This window comes from Caretta caretta, chromosome 1 (assembly GCF_965140235.1).
Source record: "Caretta caretta isolate rCarCar2 chromosome 1, rCarCar1.hap1, whole genome shotgun sequence".
In the NCBI taxonomy this organism is placed as follows: domain Eukaryota; kingdom Metazoa; phylum Chordata; order Testudines; family Cheloniidae; genus Caretta; species Caretta caretta.
Window position 1 is genome coordinate 165,657,920 of NC_134206.1, and position 16,576 is coordinate 165,674,495.

At 40.9% G+C, this 16,576-nt stretch overlaps 1 protein-coding gene across 9 annotated transcripts in view; it reads left to right on the forward strand.

Moving 5' to 3' along the window:
• Window positions 1–16,576, forward strand: part of CRYZL1 (crystallin zeta like 1) — a 31,521-nt gene that overhangs the window by 13,925 nt on the left and 1,020 nt on the right. For 5 of the 9 annotated variants that reach the window (XM_048867708.2, XM_048867688.2, XM_048867717.2 and 2 more), the window contains 7 exons: window positions 1,783–1,916; window positions 4,475–4,586; window positions 6,861–6,881; window positions 9,021–9,119; window positions 10,194–10,315; window positions 10,817–10,922; window positions 15,846–15,891. In XM_048867708.2, the coding sequence (XP_048723665.1) occupies window positions 1,783–1,916; window positions 4,475–4,586; window positions 6,861–6,881; window positions 9,021–9,119; window positions 10,194–10,315; window positions 10,817–10,922; window positions 15,846–15,891 (640 nt within the window). Of the gene's footprint in view, window positions 1–1,782; window positions 1,917–4,474; window positions 4,587–6,860; window positions 6,882–9,020; window positions 9,120–10,193; window positions 10,316–10,816; window positions 10,923–15,841; window positions 15,892–16,576 lie in introns of all 9 variants that reach the window. The other 4 variants (XR_012670209.1, XR_012670208.1, XM_075132996.1 and 1 more) reach the window with 4 other exon arrangements.

A 16,576-nucleotide genomic window follows, 5' to 3' on the forward strand; every position in this document is an offset into this window, starting at 1 on the left:
AAGTGTAATGGACTTTTGCGTTCCTGCCAGGTGCTGGGGAACCTGGTAGAGTAACAGAATTGAATCACTTTATAAACTAGGAATTCCAGGTCTAGTGATATTTATTTCTAACGCAGGTAATTTTAAAAGTTCAGTTGAGAATTTGACATTGAGATAGGAAGGTATCCCAACCCAGTTGGAATAAAGTCTGGCATAGAGAACAAATTGATAAACTAAACAGTAATAAGTCACCAGAACCAGATGGTATTCACCCAAGAGTTTTGAAGGAACTCAAATGTGAAATTGCAGAAGTACTAACTGTAGTTTTTAACCTATCATTTAAATCCGTTTCTGTACCAAATGACTGGAGGATAGCTAATGTGACACCAATTTTTAAAAAGCATTCCATAGGTGATCCCAGCAATTACAGGCTGGTAAGCTGTCATGGGATAAGAGGAAAGGTCCTCTCATGGATTGGTAACTGGTTAAAAGATAGGAAACAAAAGGTAGGAATAAATGGTCAGTTTTCAGAATTGAGAGTGGTGTCCCCCTGCAGTCTGTACTGGAACCAATCCTATTCAACATATTCATTAATGATCTGGAAAAAGGGGTAGACAGTGAGGTGGCAAAATTTGCAGATACAAAACTACTCAGGATAGTTAAGTCCCAAGCAGACTGCGAAGTGCTACAAAAGGATGTCACAAAACTGGGTGACTGGGCAACAAAATGGCAGATGAAATTCAATGTTGATAAATCCAAAGTAATGCACATTGGAAAACCTAATCCCAGTTACACCTATAAAATGATGGGGTCTAAATTTGCTGTTACCATTCAAGAAAGAGATCTTGGAGTCATTGTGGATAGTTCTCTGAAATCATCCACTCAGTGTGCAACGGCAGTCAAAAAAGTGAACAGAAAGTTGGCAATAATTTTAAAAAGGGATAGATGATAATAGAAAATATCATATTGCCTCTATATAAATCCATGATACACCCACATCTTGAATAGTGTGTGCAGATATGGTCTCCCCATCTCAAAAAAGATATATTGAAATTGAAAAAGGTTCAGAGAAGGACAACAAAGATGATTAGGGGTATGGAATGGCTTCCGTTTGAGGAGAGATTAATAAGATTGGGACTTCTCAGTTTGGAAAAGATACCACTAACGGGGGATATGATAGAGGTCTATAAAATCGTGACTGGTGTGGAGAAAGTAAATAAGGAAGTGTTATTTACTCCTTCTCATAACACAGGAACTAGAGGTCACTCTATGAAATTAATAGACAGCAGGTTTAAAACAAACAAAAGGAAGTATTTTTTCACACAATGCACAGTCAACGTGTGAACTCTTTGCCAAAGGATGTTGTGAAGGCCAAGACCATAACAGGGTTAAAAAAAGAACTAGATAAATTCATGGAGGATAGGTCAATCAGTGGCTTTTAGTCAGGATGGGTAGGGATGGTGTCCCTAGCCTCTGTTTGTCAGAAGCTGGGGAATGGGCAACAGGGGATGGATCATTTGATGATTACCTGTTCTGTTCATTCCCTGTGGGGCACCTGGCATTGGCCACTGTCAGAAGAAAGGATACTGGGCTAGATGGACCTTTGGTCTAACCCAGTATGGCCGTTTTTATGTAGGTAGCTTGGTTTAGAGGGAATGACTGGTTTGTCGCTTCTTCTGTTTTTTATAGAAAATGACTAAGGATCTAGAGATAAAAACTTGTTAACATAGTTTTTACTGAAATGTTAAGTCTTTACAAAACCTATTGCTTTCTTTCCCTCTCTGTTTGTTCTTTTTTACACAGTTCATAAACCAGAAAAAGTCCCTTGGGTTGAAGCGGCAGGGACCATTCGTGATGGCCTACGAGCATACACAGCTCTACATTATCTTTCCCATGTTTCTCCTGGAAAAACTGTACTAGTAATGGATGGAGCAAGTGTAGGTAACAATAACATCCAAAAGGCATATCTTTAAAATAATTTAGGAACAGATTATTTCCTACTCCTATATAGTAATTTATAGAGTTGTCAAGCAATTAAAAAAATTGTGATTAATCACGTAATTGTGCTGTTAAACAATAATCAAATAAGATTTATTTAAATATTTGGGGATGTTTTTCTACATTTTCAAACATATTGATTTAAATTACCACACAGAATACAAAGTGTACAGTGCTCACTTTATTTGTATTTTTTATTATAAATATTTGCACTGTAAAAAAAATAAGAAATAGTTTTTCAATTCACCTAATACAAGTACTGTAGTGCAATCTTTTTTTTCATGAAGGTTGAACTTACAAATGTAGAACCATGTACAAAGAAAAAAACTGCATTCAAAAATAAAACAATGTAAAACTTTGTAGCTTAAGTCCACTCAGTCCTCCTACGTGTTCAGCAAATCACTCAAACAAGTTTGTTTACATTTTCAGGAGATAGTGCTGCCTGCTTCTTGTTTAGTGTCACCTGAAAGTGAGAACAGGCATTCACATGGCATTGTTGTAGCTGGTGTCATAAGATATTTATGTGCCATGTACTAGATTCATGTCCCTTCATGCTTCAACCATCGTTACAGAGAACATACACCCATGCTGATGACTGGTTCTGCTCGATAACGATGCAAAGCAGTGTGGACTGACACATGTTCATTATCATTATCTGATTCAGATGCCACCAGCAGAAGGTTGATTTTCTTTTTTGGTGGTTCAGGTTCTGTAGTTTCCACATTGGAGTGTTGCTCTTTTTTAAGACTTCTGAAAATATGCTCCACTCCTCATCCCTCTGATTTTGGAAGGCACTTCAGATTCTTAAACCTTGGGTCAAGTGCTGTAGCTATCTTTAGAAATCTCACATAGGTACCATCTTTGCATTTTGTCAAATCTGCAGTAAAAGTGTTCCTAAAACGAACAACATGTGCTGGGTCATCATCCGAGAGTTCTAGAACATGAAATGTATGGCAGAATGCAGGTAAAATAGAGCAAGAGACATGCAATTCTCCCCCAAGGAATTCCGTCACAAATTTAATTAACAGATTATTTTTGTAACGAGCGTCGTCAGCACGGAAGCACATCCTCTGGAATGGTGGCCAAAGCATGAAGGGACATACAAATATTTAGCGCATCTGGCACATAAATACCTTGCAGTGCTGGCTACAAAAGTGCCATGTGTACACCCATTCTTGCTTTCAGGTGACATTGTAAATAAGAAGTGGGCAGCATTATCTCCTGTAAATGTAAACAAACTTGTTTCTCTCAGCAATTGGCTGACAAGGTAGGACTGAGTGGACTTGTAGGCGCTAAAGTTTTTACATTGTTTTGTTTTTAATGGCAGTTATGTAACATTGTATTCACAACGTATTTTGTTGTATTTTCATGATAAAGAGATTGCACTACAGTATTGTAGGAGCTGAACTGAAAAATACTATTTCTTTTATCATTTTTATAGTGCAAATATTTGTAATAAAAAATAATATAAAGTGAGCACTGTACACTTTATGTATTCTGTGTTGTAATTGAGATCAGTATATTTTAAAATGTAGGAAAAACATCCAAAATATTTAATAAATTTCAGTTGTATTCTATTGTTTAATAGTGAGCTTAAAACTGTGATTAATCGTGATTAATTTTTTGAGTTAATTGCGTGAGTTAACTGCGATTAATCAACAGCCCTAGTAATTTACTTTTATCAAGGAATTTACCCAGGAACATAGCATTTGCAATGACAGATTGGACTAATCAAGTCTGGTATCCACTTCCTCTATCTTTCAGTAGATGATTCACAAGGATAAGAAGGGGCGCCCCTAAATACATCGGGCCAGTTGTACAATCCTATCCATGTTGTGTGGGGAGTAAAGAGGGAATTCCTCCTTGCTTTGCTCTACTTTTACACGCTCTTTATATTGATCCCTCAACTGTAGATGGAAGAAAACTGTAGTTTGACCTCTTTCCCCACCACCACTTTTCAATTTCTTTTACATTGTTCAGTTTTGATTACCTGCCCTCTTAACTGCTGGTGCAGCTGTTAGGCTCACTTGAGCAAAGAACCATCAATGAAATATAGCTTTGCAACATATACAAGATAACAAGTGCTTGAAACTCCTCTCTAGAGAGCATGTCCTCCTTCAAGTAGCAACCAAATGCAAAGACTTCCTCTCTTCTACAGACATACTCCGAAATTGCAGCTGCATTTACAATACTTTATACACTAGAGCTGGAATTCAAGCTACAGCTGCTCTGGAAGGAGATTAACAATCTCCTAGAGTCTGATCCAAAGCCCACTAAAGTCTGTTAAAAGACTTCCATTGTCCTCAATGAGCGCAAGAGCAGACCCCTAGGGATCTGAAATACTTTTCCAGCCATATTTCATTAAGACAAAATATTAAGCCTGTTTCAAGGTGTCCTTCTTTGATAGCTCTAGAACTACCTTTGTAATAAAATTCTTGTTTTCAAACTACATTTCATTACTGTGGTTGTGGATAAACTGGTATATTTTTCCCTGCAGCCATTTGGTACAATAGCTATTCAGTTAGCACAGCACAGAGGAGCCAAAGTAATTTCTACAGCATATAGTCTTGAAGACGAGCAGTACTTGGAGAGGCTTAGACCTCCTGTGGGTAAGTTTTATAGTCTTTCTCACTACACTTTTGTGGGAACAATGATTTGAAATATATTTTTTCAGTTTGAATTCTATCTATTTTAACAACTGAAATCTAAAATCCAAACTTAAAAATAGTCTCATAGTGTAAAAGTTTAGTCTAATTTAACATAAATTTTTTTAGATGTATTTAATAGGACTTTTTGATCTTCACATCCTTTGTGGTGCTGGCTATTTCCCAGTACTTCTTATTTAGCAAAAACATTTCTATATAAGTTTAATGCCTGATTTTAGTCAGACTGCTTGGGCAGTCTCTTCTTATAGTAGATAACATTGCTCAAGAGTAGAGAGAAATTGTTACCTGACCATCAGTCGCACAGAATTCAATCTCTGTACCTGAAGTCTTTCCAACATAATCATGAGCCCGAGGTATAGTATTTAGCTGCCTAAATCAGAATTCCAAATTGAAACAAACTATGGGGATTAGTTTTAAGTTCTTATAGAAACAAGAGGGAGCTCAGTTTCATGATACTGATATAATTTCTTTGTCAGAAAATCAATGAAGTTCTGTAGTTAGGAATCTAATCCTCCAGAAGTTTGAGCCAGAGTCTTTCCATTGACTTCAGTGGGTTTCAGATTAGGCTCCAAGTGCATGTTCATCTGTCTCCTTCAGTTCCCAGTTTATTGTGACATACACTAGGATTTTTTGGAGCAAGGTATTGGGATGCTATTCTTGGGAGTCAAAAGATTTGTTTTTGATTAGGGGTACAGGGGAAAATAGATCTAATGTGTATTTTTAGATTTTTTTAAAAAAGACAATATAAGCATAAAATCTTGCTTTTTCCAAAATGTGTAAATTTAGTAAAAGTTTCTCTTGATAGGTAGGTATTAATATTTGGTCTATATACAGGAAGCTGTTTTCACATGCTTTCAATAATTTGTTGACTAAAGACAATAGCAAAACAGAGGAAGTATGTTAAACTAGTGGGTTCTAATGTTAATTTCAGAATCAGGACAGAATATGAACATAAGTATGAGCATAATGTATTTCTAGCAGAGTACTGATGAAACATAAGAAAGAAATGTGTACTTACAGTAATCAGCTGCAAAATTTATTTTTATGCGTTCCCTGTGATGTCTTGTGTGATGTCATGGTTCTCTCTGAGCCTTCTCAGTATAGTAAATAGCAGGTGTTTGATACTGGACAACTTTCATATGCCGTAATAGCAGGTATTGGATAAATGGTGGCACCAAGTCATGAAAAGTGTTGCTATTACCCACTACTCATCATTAAGTTCAGTGGAAGCAGGAGGGAAGGACTAAAGACCTGTCAAAGGTACACTGAAACTGTTAGTCAGAACCATATATTGCTACTAGAGAGCTAATGTGATTGTGCTGGTCAGAAAGACTTGGTGAACCTTGTAATAAATATTGGGTTTTTTAAAATTTCTATAAACTATGGAGGATCTTTCGATTTTGTAAAATGATTTATTACACAGATAAGCCTGGTCTGCACTGGTTGAAAAATGGTTATTGCACCTTGCCGGCAAGAAGTGGGTTTAAACAGGATTGTGACTAACACATTTGAATTATAGGCTGGAGCACATTGACCTAAGGCAAAATTTATAAATATTCATTGAATATAGCACTAAATGTTATGTATGTGAATGAAGTGGTTCCAAATAACTAGACTGTCACCTCACATTTTAACACAATTGGTTACCAATCACCCACTTTTTAAAATAGTGTTAAATAATTTTGAAATATATCTGTTACAGAATTTTTTAGTTTCTTTTTATATCATGTTGAATTATGCTCTGTCACGGCATCATTGTGATTAATTAGTAAAATAAATAGTAGGGTACCCAAGATGCATCCCCTGAAACAACTGATACTCTAGCATAGTAATTCTCAACTGGGGTACGCAGGTCTTCCAGCAGGTACATCAACTCATCTAAATAGTTGCTTAGTTGTACAACAGGCTACATAAAAAGCACTAGCAAAATCAGTATAAACTAAAATTTCATACAGACAATGCCTTGTTTATACTGCTCTCTATACTATACAGTGAAATATAAGTACAATATTTATATTCATATTGATTTATTTTATACTTATGTGGTAAAAATGAGAAAGTAAGCAATTTTTCAGTAACAGTCAGGCTTGAAGGGAGGCCACTCTGCCTCACTACAATTCCTAACTAAGTGTGATTGTTCTTTTCATTTACTGACTCTTCTAAATGCCTGCTTCACACCTTCTTCTCTCCTTTTTTTTCTTCCTTAATATCAAAAAGGCATGAGGCAACCTTTAATTGGTAAGTTCACTTTGCAAATTTTAGTTTAACACTATTATGTGTTAAACATAACCCTATTATGGTTTGGATATATACCTCCAATTTTATTTGTAATTATTTCAGTTATGTTAATTTAAAGTGCAAAAACTTTACTTATGCAGCTTATTTAAATAGAAATGTTTGTTTTATTCTACAAGCTGGAAAAAAGTTTACATAGGCTACTTCTATACCCTAATTGTTCTTAATTTCCAGCAACTGAAATCTCTGATTTCAGTCTTACTTTTTTAACTGTATGGAAACGCTACTGCAGGGGTGGGCAAACTATGGCCCACGGGCCGAGCCATTTTAAGCCGGCCTGTGAGCTCCCACTGGGGAGCAGGGTCTGGGGCTTGCCCTGCTCCAGCCGGGGCACTGAGTCAGGGGCCGCGCCACGCGGCTCCCAGAAGCTGCAGCATGGCCCTGCTCCGGCGCTCTAACCAGGGCACAGGGTTGGGGGCTGCTCCATGTGGTTCCTGGAAGCCGTGGCATGGCCCTGCTCCAGCTCCTACACGCTCCAGTGGCCCCTTCCAGCACCCCAATGGGAGCTGCAGGGGCAGTGCATGCAGATGGAGCAGCGTGCAGAGCCACCTGGCTGCGCCTCTGTGTAGGAGCCGAAGCAGGGACATGCTAGTGCTTCCGGGAGCCACTTAAGGTAAGCACCGCTCAGAGCCTGCTCCCCTGAGCTTCTCCCCTGCCCCAGCTCTGATCCCCCTCCGAACTCCTCGGTCCAGACCCAGAGCACCCTCCTACACCCCAAACTCCTCATCCCCATCCCCAGCCCCACCCTAGAGCCCACACCAACCAGAGCCCTCGCCCCCTCCCACACCCCAACCCCAATTTTGTGAGCATTCATGGCCTGCCATACAATTTCTATTCCCAGATGTGGCCCTCAGGCCAAAAAGTTTGCCCACCTCTGAACTACTGGATAGTTGGTGCAACATAAACCTTATGAACACCATTTTCTTCAATAAAGCTTTGAAAAGAAAGCCAGAAAGCATTCTTTAATGCGATATTGTATAATAGCACCGTACAGGTTAAAAGCTATATACAAAAATGTAACATGTTAACCTTCACAGCATTTCTGTTAGGTAATTAAGTGTTATCATTATTGCAGGGTTATTTTAGATGAGGATAATGATGCAATGCTATGAAGTGACTTGCTCAAAACCACAAAGCAAGTCAATGACACAACCATGATTAAAAATGATGACTTTCCGATCATTCCTCTAGTCCAGTTGTCCCCAATATTTTTTCTGTCACATTTTCTCCCCCCGCCTTACCCACAATGGAACCTGTCCGCACCCCTCTCTCCTCCTCCCCCACCAGGAGCCCGGCCATGGTCAGGGGCCGGGAGCCGGGCTTGTGAAGTCGCAGGTGGGGTTGGGGGCAGGGCCAGAGCCAAGTAGGGGGCAGAGTGGGGCTGAGACACTCCCTATCCATCCCCCATGTAGGCTGGCCCAGGCCCAGCCACACCTTCCTGAACATTCTTCCACGCCCCACATCATGGGGACCACTGTTCTAGTGCATATAGCTCAGTGATTCTCAAACTGTGTGTTGTGACCCCAAAGTGGGTCGTGACCCTGTTCTAATGGGGTTGCCCGGGCTGGCTTAAACTTGCTGGGGGCTTCAGTGCTGGGCAGCAGGACTCGGATTACAAGCCCGCTTCCTGAGACTGAAGCCCTTGGGCTTCTGTTTTCGCTCCCTCACCCACTCAGGCTTCAGTCCCCTCTCCTGGGGTCATGTAGTAATTTTTGTTGTCAGAAGGGGGTCTTGGTGCAGTGAAGTTTGAGAACCCCTGGTATAGCTAACTACCTCAGAATCCTAATATAATCTAATTTTGATCACGGATAGATTTTTTTTTTATGCTGTCCTGTCATAAACACCACTATATTTCATTTTGAGCTTAAATGCTGTTAAATATACTTTAGTGTTTTTGGTTTCAGTAAATTCAGTCACTGGTCTTAAATAATTTGGAGACTAGAAACTGCTGGATTTCTTTGCTTTGCTGCAATTTTGTTCATAGCTCATTTTAAAGAATAGAAACTCCATTTGCACGTGTTCTGCTTTGGGTTTAAATTCTAGATTCTTACTGTAACTGACCAAACTTCCTGTCCTGTCTAGCTCGAGTCATTGATGTCTCAAATGGTAAGACTGATGTGGCAGAAAGCTGTTTGGAGGAAACAGGCGGGCTGGGAGTGGATATTGTCCTAGATGCTGGAGGTTTGTAACTGCTACAGAATTGCTCTGCTGAGTGGTATTAAATATTTTTATTTTTGACAAATTGCAAAACACTTCAACTAAAAACACACCTACATAATAGACAACGATTGTGTGTCTGTTCTCCCACAATGTGCAAATGTACTTGTGCCTCTGCTGGGTAGAATGCCAGATCTCCTTAAGCGTATGCGATCATGTCACCCTTTAATGGAAGTATCTGATACTACTGCACAGTCATACAGATTAGTAATAGTTGTTAAGTGAACATTTTACTAATTGTTACTTTAAACAAAACTCCATAGACAGTTATGTTGCAAATTATTTCCCATGGACAGTATATGATGCTGAATGACTAAAACTGACTTTTTTGATCATTAAAAAAAAAGATATCGGGCAGGATTTAGAAGATGAATTTTATTTTAATGGTTTGAAATAACTGAAAAGGAATCAGCATGGAGGAAATTTGTACTACCACTGTTTTTGCTGTTTAGTGGATAAAGTAAGGACATAAATCTCCAATGCTGTCAGTTAGCACCTTGCATGAGCAATGAAAGCCCAGAGTGAACGTGAATAAACCTCCTGTGCTGAGAATACTACTTGCTTTACAGTTGACAAACTTTCTTACTATTTAATGGTATTTTAAAACATTTGTGGGACTTTCTAGAAAGACTTCCACTGAGCTCTTATTTATTAAAAGGAATATATATTACTGGTATTGCTTCATAGAGGTTCTGCTCTTGCATATATTTCACTAAAAACATTTCAGCTGTATTTAAATCACTGCCATGCATCTGTTTTTGTCTGTATTCTACAACACTGATTTGCAAACTGTGTATCTCAAAAACAGTTTTTCACCCCATTAAAAATACATTTAGAGTCAATTTAAGACTGAACTAAAAAACAAGAATAAGGAAAATGTAAAATGAACAAACCAGGTGCTTTTCAGTGAGAAATCTTCATGAGATTCTGTTTCTTATACATGCAAAACATATTTTTCTGATAAAGCGGAAACTGAACATAAAATTTATTTTGTTAGGCATTGTACATAACTTGTATTCCTTTTTTTGTTTTTTTAAGTGAGATTATACAGTAAAGAAGATGAGTCAACATTAAAACAGCAACTGCTGCCACACAAACATGATATCATTACACTTCTTAGTGCTGGAGGACACTGGGTAACCACAGAGAAAAACCTCCAGGTAAGGACAAAATACTGCAAGTTACTCTTAACCACAAAGTATTTTAGAACGGTCTCTCAGATGAATGGTCTCCCACTGCTAAAATAATATCAGTCAGTTTGTGCACACACAAACCTTGATTATTTCCAAAGCAGCAGGAAGTATTTATCCTGCAACAACATTAATAAATGTCTTTATTTCTATCATATAACAAATCAGTGTCATTTTGTATGAGCAGTCGTGATGGTGTAGAAAAGAAATTACTATAATAGCATGGACACACCATTATTGAAGGATTCATGTTTGGCTCAAAGTATTGAACTGATTTGCCAGTCATAAAGTACCATTTTTTAAAAAAATAATTACACTGTTGTGACTATTATGAATCAGTTAATTTCTGATAGATTTGGAAGGGTTTTTTATCTTTTAGCAGTAAATATAAATCAACCATCCACTAATCTGATTGGTTCATACCATTTTCATGTGAGAAAATGTATTGATGTTTCTATTAATTTGTTTAAGTTGGACCCTCCAGATAGCCACTGCTTGTTCCTTAAGGGAGCCACAGTCTCTTTTCTGAATGATGAAGTATGGAATTTGTCAAATGTGCAACAAGGGAAGTATCTTTATATCCTTTTAATGGTGATTTTAGACACTAACTAGTAATCTGCCTGAGGGAAAAATTATGAGAACTACTAGTATATTCTCTGATCTAACAAGGCACCTAAGCATATGCTAAATTTTAACCATGTGGTTAAATGTTTTACTACTTCAGAAACATCCTAACCATTGTTTGGAATATCACTTTCATATTCATATATATATATTGCTTTGACCACACTTTTTATGTAGATTCCCTCTAAGTGTATACACTATCTCCTTGCTTAATGTTATACACCTCTACCCTGATATAACGTGACCCAATATAACACGGGTTCGCATACAACACGGTAAAGCTCTGACACACTGCTCTGAGCAGCGTGTTAAGGGTGCCGGGCCGGAGCCGAGGGGTTGGATAAGGGCAGAGGGTCTTGGGGGCGGTCAGGGCCTTCCCCCCCACACCCCCTCCAGGGTCTGGGAGGCAGGAGCTATGGCAGGGCACTTTTAGGGGCCCTGCAGTCTGAGTGGCCCAGGGGATTAGTGGGGGGCCGGGAGCAGCCCGCTCTGCTTCCCTTGCCCCAGCCCCATCCGTGTCACTTGGGGGAAGGGATCCCCCCAACACTCACCCGCAGTGGCAGAAGCAGAGCAGCCCGGCCCCAGCCCACTCCACTCCACCAGCTTCTAGACGCGACGCTCCGCTTCCCACCACAGGTGAGTGCAGGACCTTTTCCCCAACCCCCACCCACAGCGACATGGCTGGGGCCGGGGCAAGGAAAGCTGAGTGGGCTGGGGCCGCTTCACTCCACTTCCTGCCACCGGTGAGTGCAGAGGGCGTCCTTTCCCCACCTCCCCGCACACACCAGCTGCAGGAAGCAGAGCACCGCGGCTGGGAGCTGGTGGAGTGGAACAGGTTGGGGCCGCGTTGCTCCGCTTCCTGCCACTGCTGGTGAGTGCCTGTCGGGGCAGGGTGTGTGGAAAGGGGTTGGAGCAGTCAGGGGACAGGTAGCAGGGGGGTTGGGTAGGGGGTGGGTCCTGGGGGTGATTAGGGACAGGGGTCTCTGGAGGGAGTAGTCAGAACAAGGAACAGGGGAGCCAAAGCAAGTTCAATATAACGTGGTCTCACCTATAATGCGATGAGATTTTTTTTCGTCTCCCGTGGACCACGTTATATGAGGGTAGAGGTGTAGTTATGTTCTTGAAAAATGCGACTTTCAGAGAAACTGTTAAGCGAATCCAGTTTTTCATAAGAATTAATGTAAGTGTGGGGGCTAGGTTCCAGGGAAAATTTTTTCACCAGACAAGACATATAGCTCAATCTCTCTCGCGCACACACACACGTTTTAAACAACTTCTAATCAGGGGATTGTCTGGGGACCTGCTAATGAGCTTCTCCTAAAGCAACCATGTTGATATCAATTGGGATAGTTCCCAGGGAATGCCTTGCTGCTAAATGATAAACTAGCACTCAGCTGAGCCCTCAAGGGTTAACACGTTATTGTTAATGTAGCCTCATACTCTAAGAGTCGGCACCGAGGGAGGAGACACAATAGACACACGGCAGTGGCTGCAAACACTTCTCTGTGGAAACTGAATGTGATGATGAACCCACGCTATCCCACTAGAGCGCACCACTCCCTTCTCCAGACAGTGCATGCACAGCTGCAGAGGCGCTGACTTTCCAAAGTGCCAGGGGGTGCTCAACCCCTGGTTCTGCCCCACGCCTGCCCCCCACTCCACCCCTCCCCCTGAGCATGCTGTGTCCTCGCTCCTCCCCTCTCCTTCCTGCCCATCAGAGCCTCCTGAACACTGAAACAGCTGATTGCTGCAGGTGGGAGGCGCGGAGAAGGTGGGGAGATTTGTTGATTTGTGGGGCCTGCCGGCAGGTGGGAACTACTAGGGGTGGTGATGGAGAACTGATGGGGGGGGGGGCGCAAGTCCACCCTGGTTCCAAGCCCCCACCCGCCAGCAGGCAGCAGCCAAACAATGTTATGAGCAAACATTGCCCAACTTTAAACAAGTATGTTCTATAATAGATCAGTGATGTAACAACGAAACAACACGAACTGAGACAACATTAAGTGAGGAGTTACTGTACTTTGGGAAAAACAGAACAGAAAACTAAAACAAATATTTTGAAGAAAGTAAAATATTAGGGCCCAGATCCTCAACCAGTGTAAATCAGCATAACCCCATAGAAGGCAATGTAGTTGTGTTGAATTACACCAGCTGAGAATCTGGCACCTTAAATCAAATCTTGTCTATGCTTTTAGATAGTAAGGTTTACCGTATATACTTGTTCATAAGCCGAATTTTTTTAGTAAAAAAGGGAAGCATCAGAGAAGGAGGTAGGCTTATGAATGGGTATAGAGAGGGAGAGGTGGGACACAGCCCCTCTCCCCAACAGAGGAAGCAAGGAGAGGCAGCAGAGCCAGAAGGGAAAAGGCGGGGCCAGAGTCGTTCTGCTTCTGGCCATGCTGCTCTCCCCCCCCAGCTTCTGCAGCAGCTGCAGCTCTAGGGCTGGCAGGCTGTGGCCGTGCCGCCCGGCCCACTGGAGCACACTGCAGCTGTGCCACCTGGCCCAGCCCGCTGGAACATGCTGCGGCCATGCTGCCCGGTCTGGCCCACCAGAGCAGGCTGTGGCTGCGCTGCCAACCTGCCGGAGCAGCTCCGGCCAGGCCAGAGACATCCTTCCCTGGCCCTCCCCAGATAAGGTGGGAAGGGATGGGGGGGTCCTGGGCTAGGGGTGGAGTCATGTGGGTTACTCCCCTGACCCCCAGCTTCTCATCCCCCGCCCCGCAAAAAATTCCCCCACCAGTTGCTGTCCCGGCCTGTTAGGGTAAGCAGCTGACGCTTTGTTTACTTAGGTTTACCTCCGTGCCTGTGGACGCTCAAGGTAAACAAACCATCTCAGCCCGCCAGCAACTTATCCTGATGACCTGGGAGCCAAAGTTTGCCGACCCCTGAATTATAGGGTCGGCTTATGAATGGGTCCTAAAACTTTTCTATTTTTACTTATCCATCTTGGGGGGGGCTTAAAAACAAACCGGCTTATGATAGAGTATATATGGTACTTGTTCTCCATGCTTCTAGGCATTACTTTTTTCATCTACAGATCTTAACTGTTGCATTCTAATGACTAAACTGAAATATTTAATACCTCATTATTATAATTTTGTCTTCATAAGAACTGTACTTTAAGAAATTGTACCCTATTTGCAAATTCTGTGTACCTACATTCTGTTGAGCTGTGTGTGTGTGCGCACGCTGCTGGAGAGATGAGTGGCTCTTTATATAAAAAACAATATCTATACCTTTTGTTGCAAATTTAATGATGCTTTTAAGGTCCCTCCTTGCTTCTGCACAGCGCTGCAGATCATGAGATCTGCTGAATCATTTTTTGCAGTTCAGCAGAACAGGAATGTAAGGATTAAGTTCCTGCATTCTAAAAGGGAGTTAACTACATTGAGACTCTTGGGGCAAAGGAAGTCCCCCTCCCCCCAACTAAATTGCACAATAGTTTAACCAAAATTAAGCACACCAAAAGGCTTATCTACATGAACATTGATGTGTGGGGTGGGGAAGCAAGTAATCATGAATATTCTTTTTAAAAGTTATTTGTTGACATTTCACTTCAGTGTAGCTCGATTAATTTTCCTGATTTAAAAATGACTAATAATTCTGAGAAATACAGTTTGTGTTCTTAGCTCTTAAACTAACTAAACAAACAGGATTTATTTTGTCAGCTTTTAGGTTTTCCTATAATCAAGGAGCATACTTTATTTACCACAGGTTGTTCAAACAGAATAACAGCATTACCTTGAATTGTTATATAGAAACATTGAACATATGTATGTGATCTGGGCACTGTAAACATACTGCAGGAAAAAAAAATCAGAAGAGATCACATGAAGATCAGGTTGAAATGGCTTACATTTTGAATACTAAATTGATTACTCTTAAAATTGAATGAATCCAAGTTACGTTTTCTGGTGACTGACAAAAATACTGAAGACTACCACTATGACTCTGCTAGCACTTTGGTCGGTAAAACTTTTGTCACTCAGGAGTATGGGAAAAAACACCCCCCGACTGACATAAGTTTTACTTACAAATGCACCAGTCCAGACAGCACTGTGTCAGCAGGAGACACTCTCCCACTGACATAGCTACCGCCGCTCATTGGGGATGGTTTAATTATGCCAGCGAGAGCTCTCTCCCATCGGCATAGAGCAGCTACATGGGAGATCTTACAGTGGCCCAACTGCAGCAGGACAGCTGTGCCACTGTAAGGTCTGTAAAGTAGACAGTCTTAGTAAAACCCTCTTTTTCCCATTGTAATGAGTATTGCTGATTAGTTCAAATAAAATAGATTTCTTGAAAATGTGCACAGCATTTATACACTGTGCATGTCCTTGAGAATTTAGTAAATCCATATGTTCTGCTTCACATGTTCTTCTGCTCCCAGACTTGTCTTGATTTTTACCTCAGACAAATAGCTATCCATCATTCATACAGATTACTCATACCAAAACCTGTCATACCTATTCTCCAAAGAGTGCCATGCTCTGTTTAATGATGGACATTATCTGTATGGTGCTAAAGCACTAGTTACAATGTAAAACTTAACAGTTTTATTTTTAAAATTGTTATGATACAGCACTAGAACTCCTAGGTACTGTGGCAGATCAAATCCTGTTGTATTTGTTAGAGGATACATTCGTCTACCTGCCTTCTTTATTTTGTTTTAGGAAGCATAATTTGTAACACATAATCAAACGTGGACCTCAGATTAACTTTATTTTCAGTCTTTAAATCATCTCATCTAATCCCTGACCCTGGGAGCTCTGCACAGATGTCTGGATCTACCCCAGGCAAATCTAACTGCAGAACTGTGGACTTAAAGATCAGTCTTTTGTGTATATATTACCACCTTAACAGCCCTCTCAGATACGTATCTTAGAAGATGTAATGGAAAAGTTATCAAATAGTATTTTCAGGTAAGACAGAAGTACCATAGTGAAAACAAACTCTGATTGATTAATACTGAGTTTTTAACCTGAGAAATAACTATTCTTCAGAAAACTCTTGCCACCTGTACTGTCAACTCAAAGAACTACATTGTGAGAAATTTTACTGAATAAGTTATATGAAGCTGTTTATGGTCTATACGTGTGGCTAGCCTGCTGCATTACCACATGGAAAACTTGGGTCCAATTCTTGTTTTTTCTCTCCCTGGATCAGCACTGTCTGGAAATCCAACAGAGGCAGCACATTCTTTCCTTGTGGGGAGAGAATACCTTGTGGTGCTCAACAGTACCTGAATGAAGAGTATTGCTGGCTCTAAATGGAGATCTTTCTGGGCTTCCTCTGTCAGAAGAATGATGGCGTTAATAGAATTTGAGACTGCCATAAGTGGGGGGGGGAAAGGGAGATCCCTCACTGCTTACACAGAGAGTGGGAAGAGTAGCCCGTCCCCCTGCCAAAAAGAAATTCAGGCTATCTTGAATTAAACTTGTTTCCTGTTTGCTTTACAGCTCTGCAGTTCTTCCAGGGATCCTAGCAGAGCTATAACATTTTCATTTTGCTTAAGGAGTAAAGTTGACGTTGTAAAATGTAAAGTCTACAGCAATAGTATTGGAATGTTTCTTATTGATCTGAGCATGCACACCAAACACTTCTGAC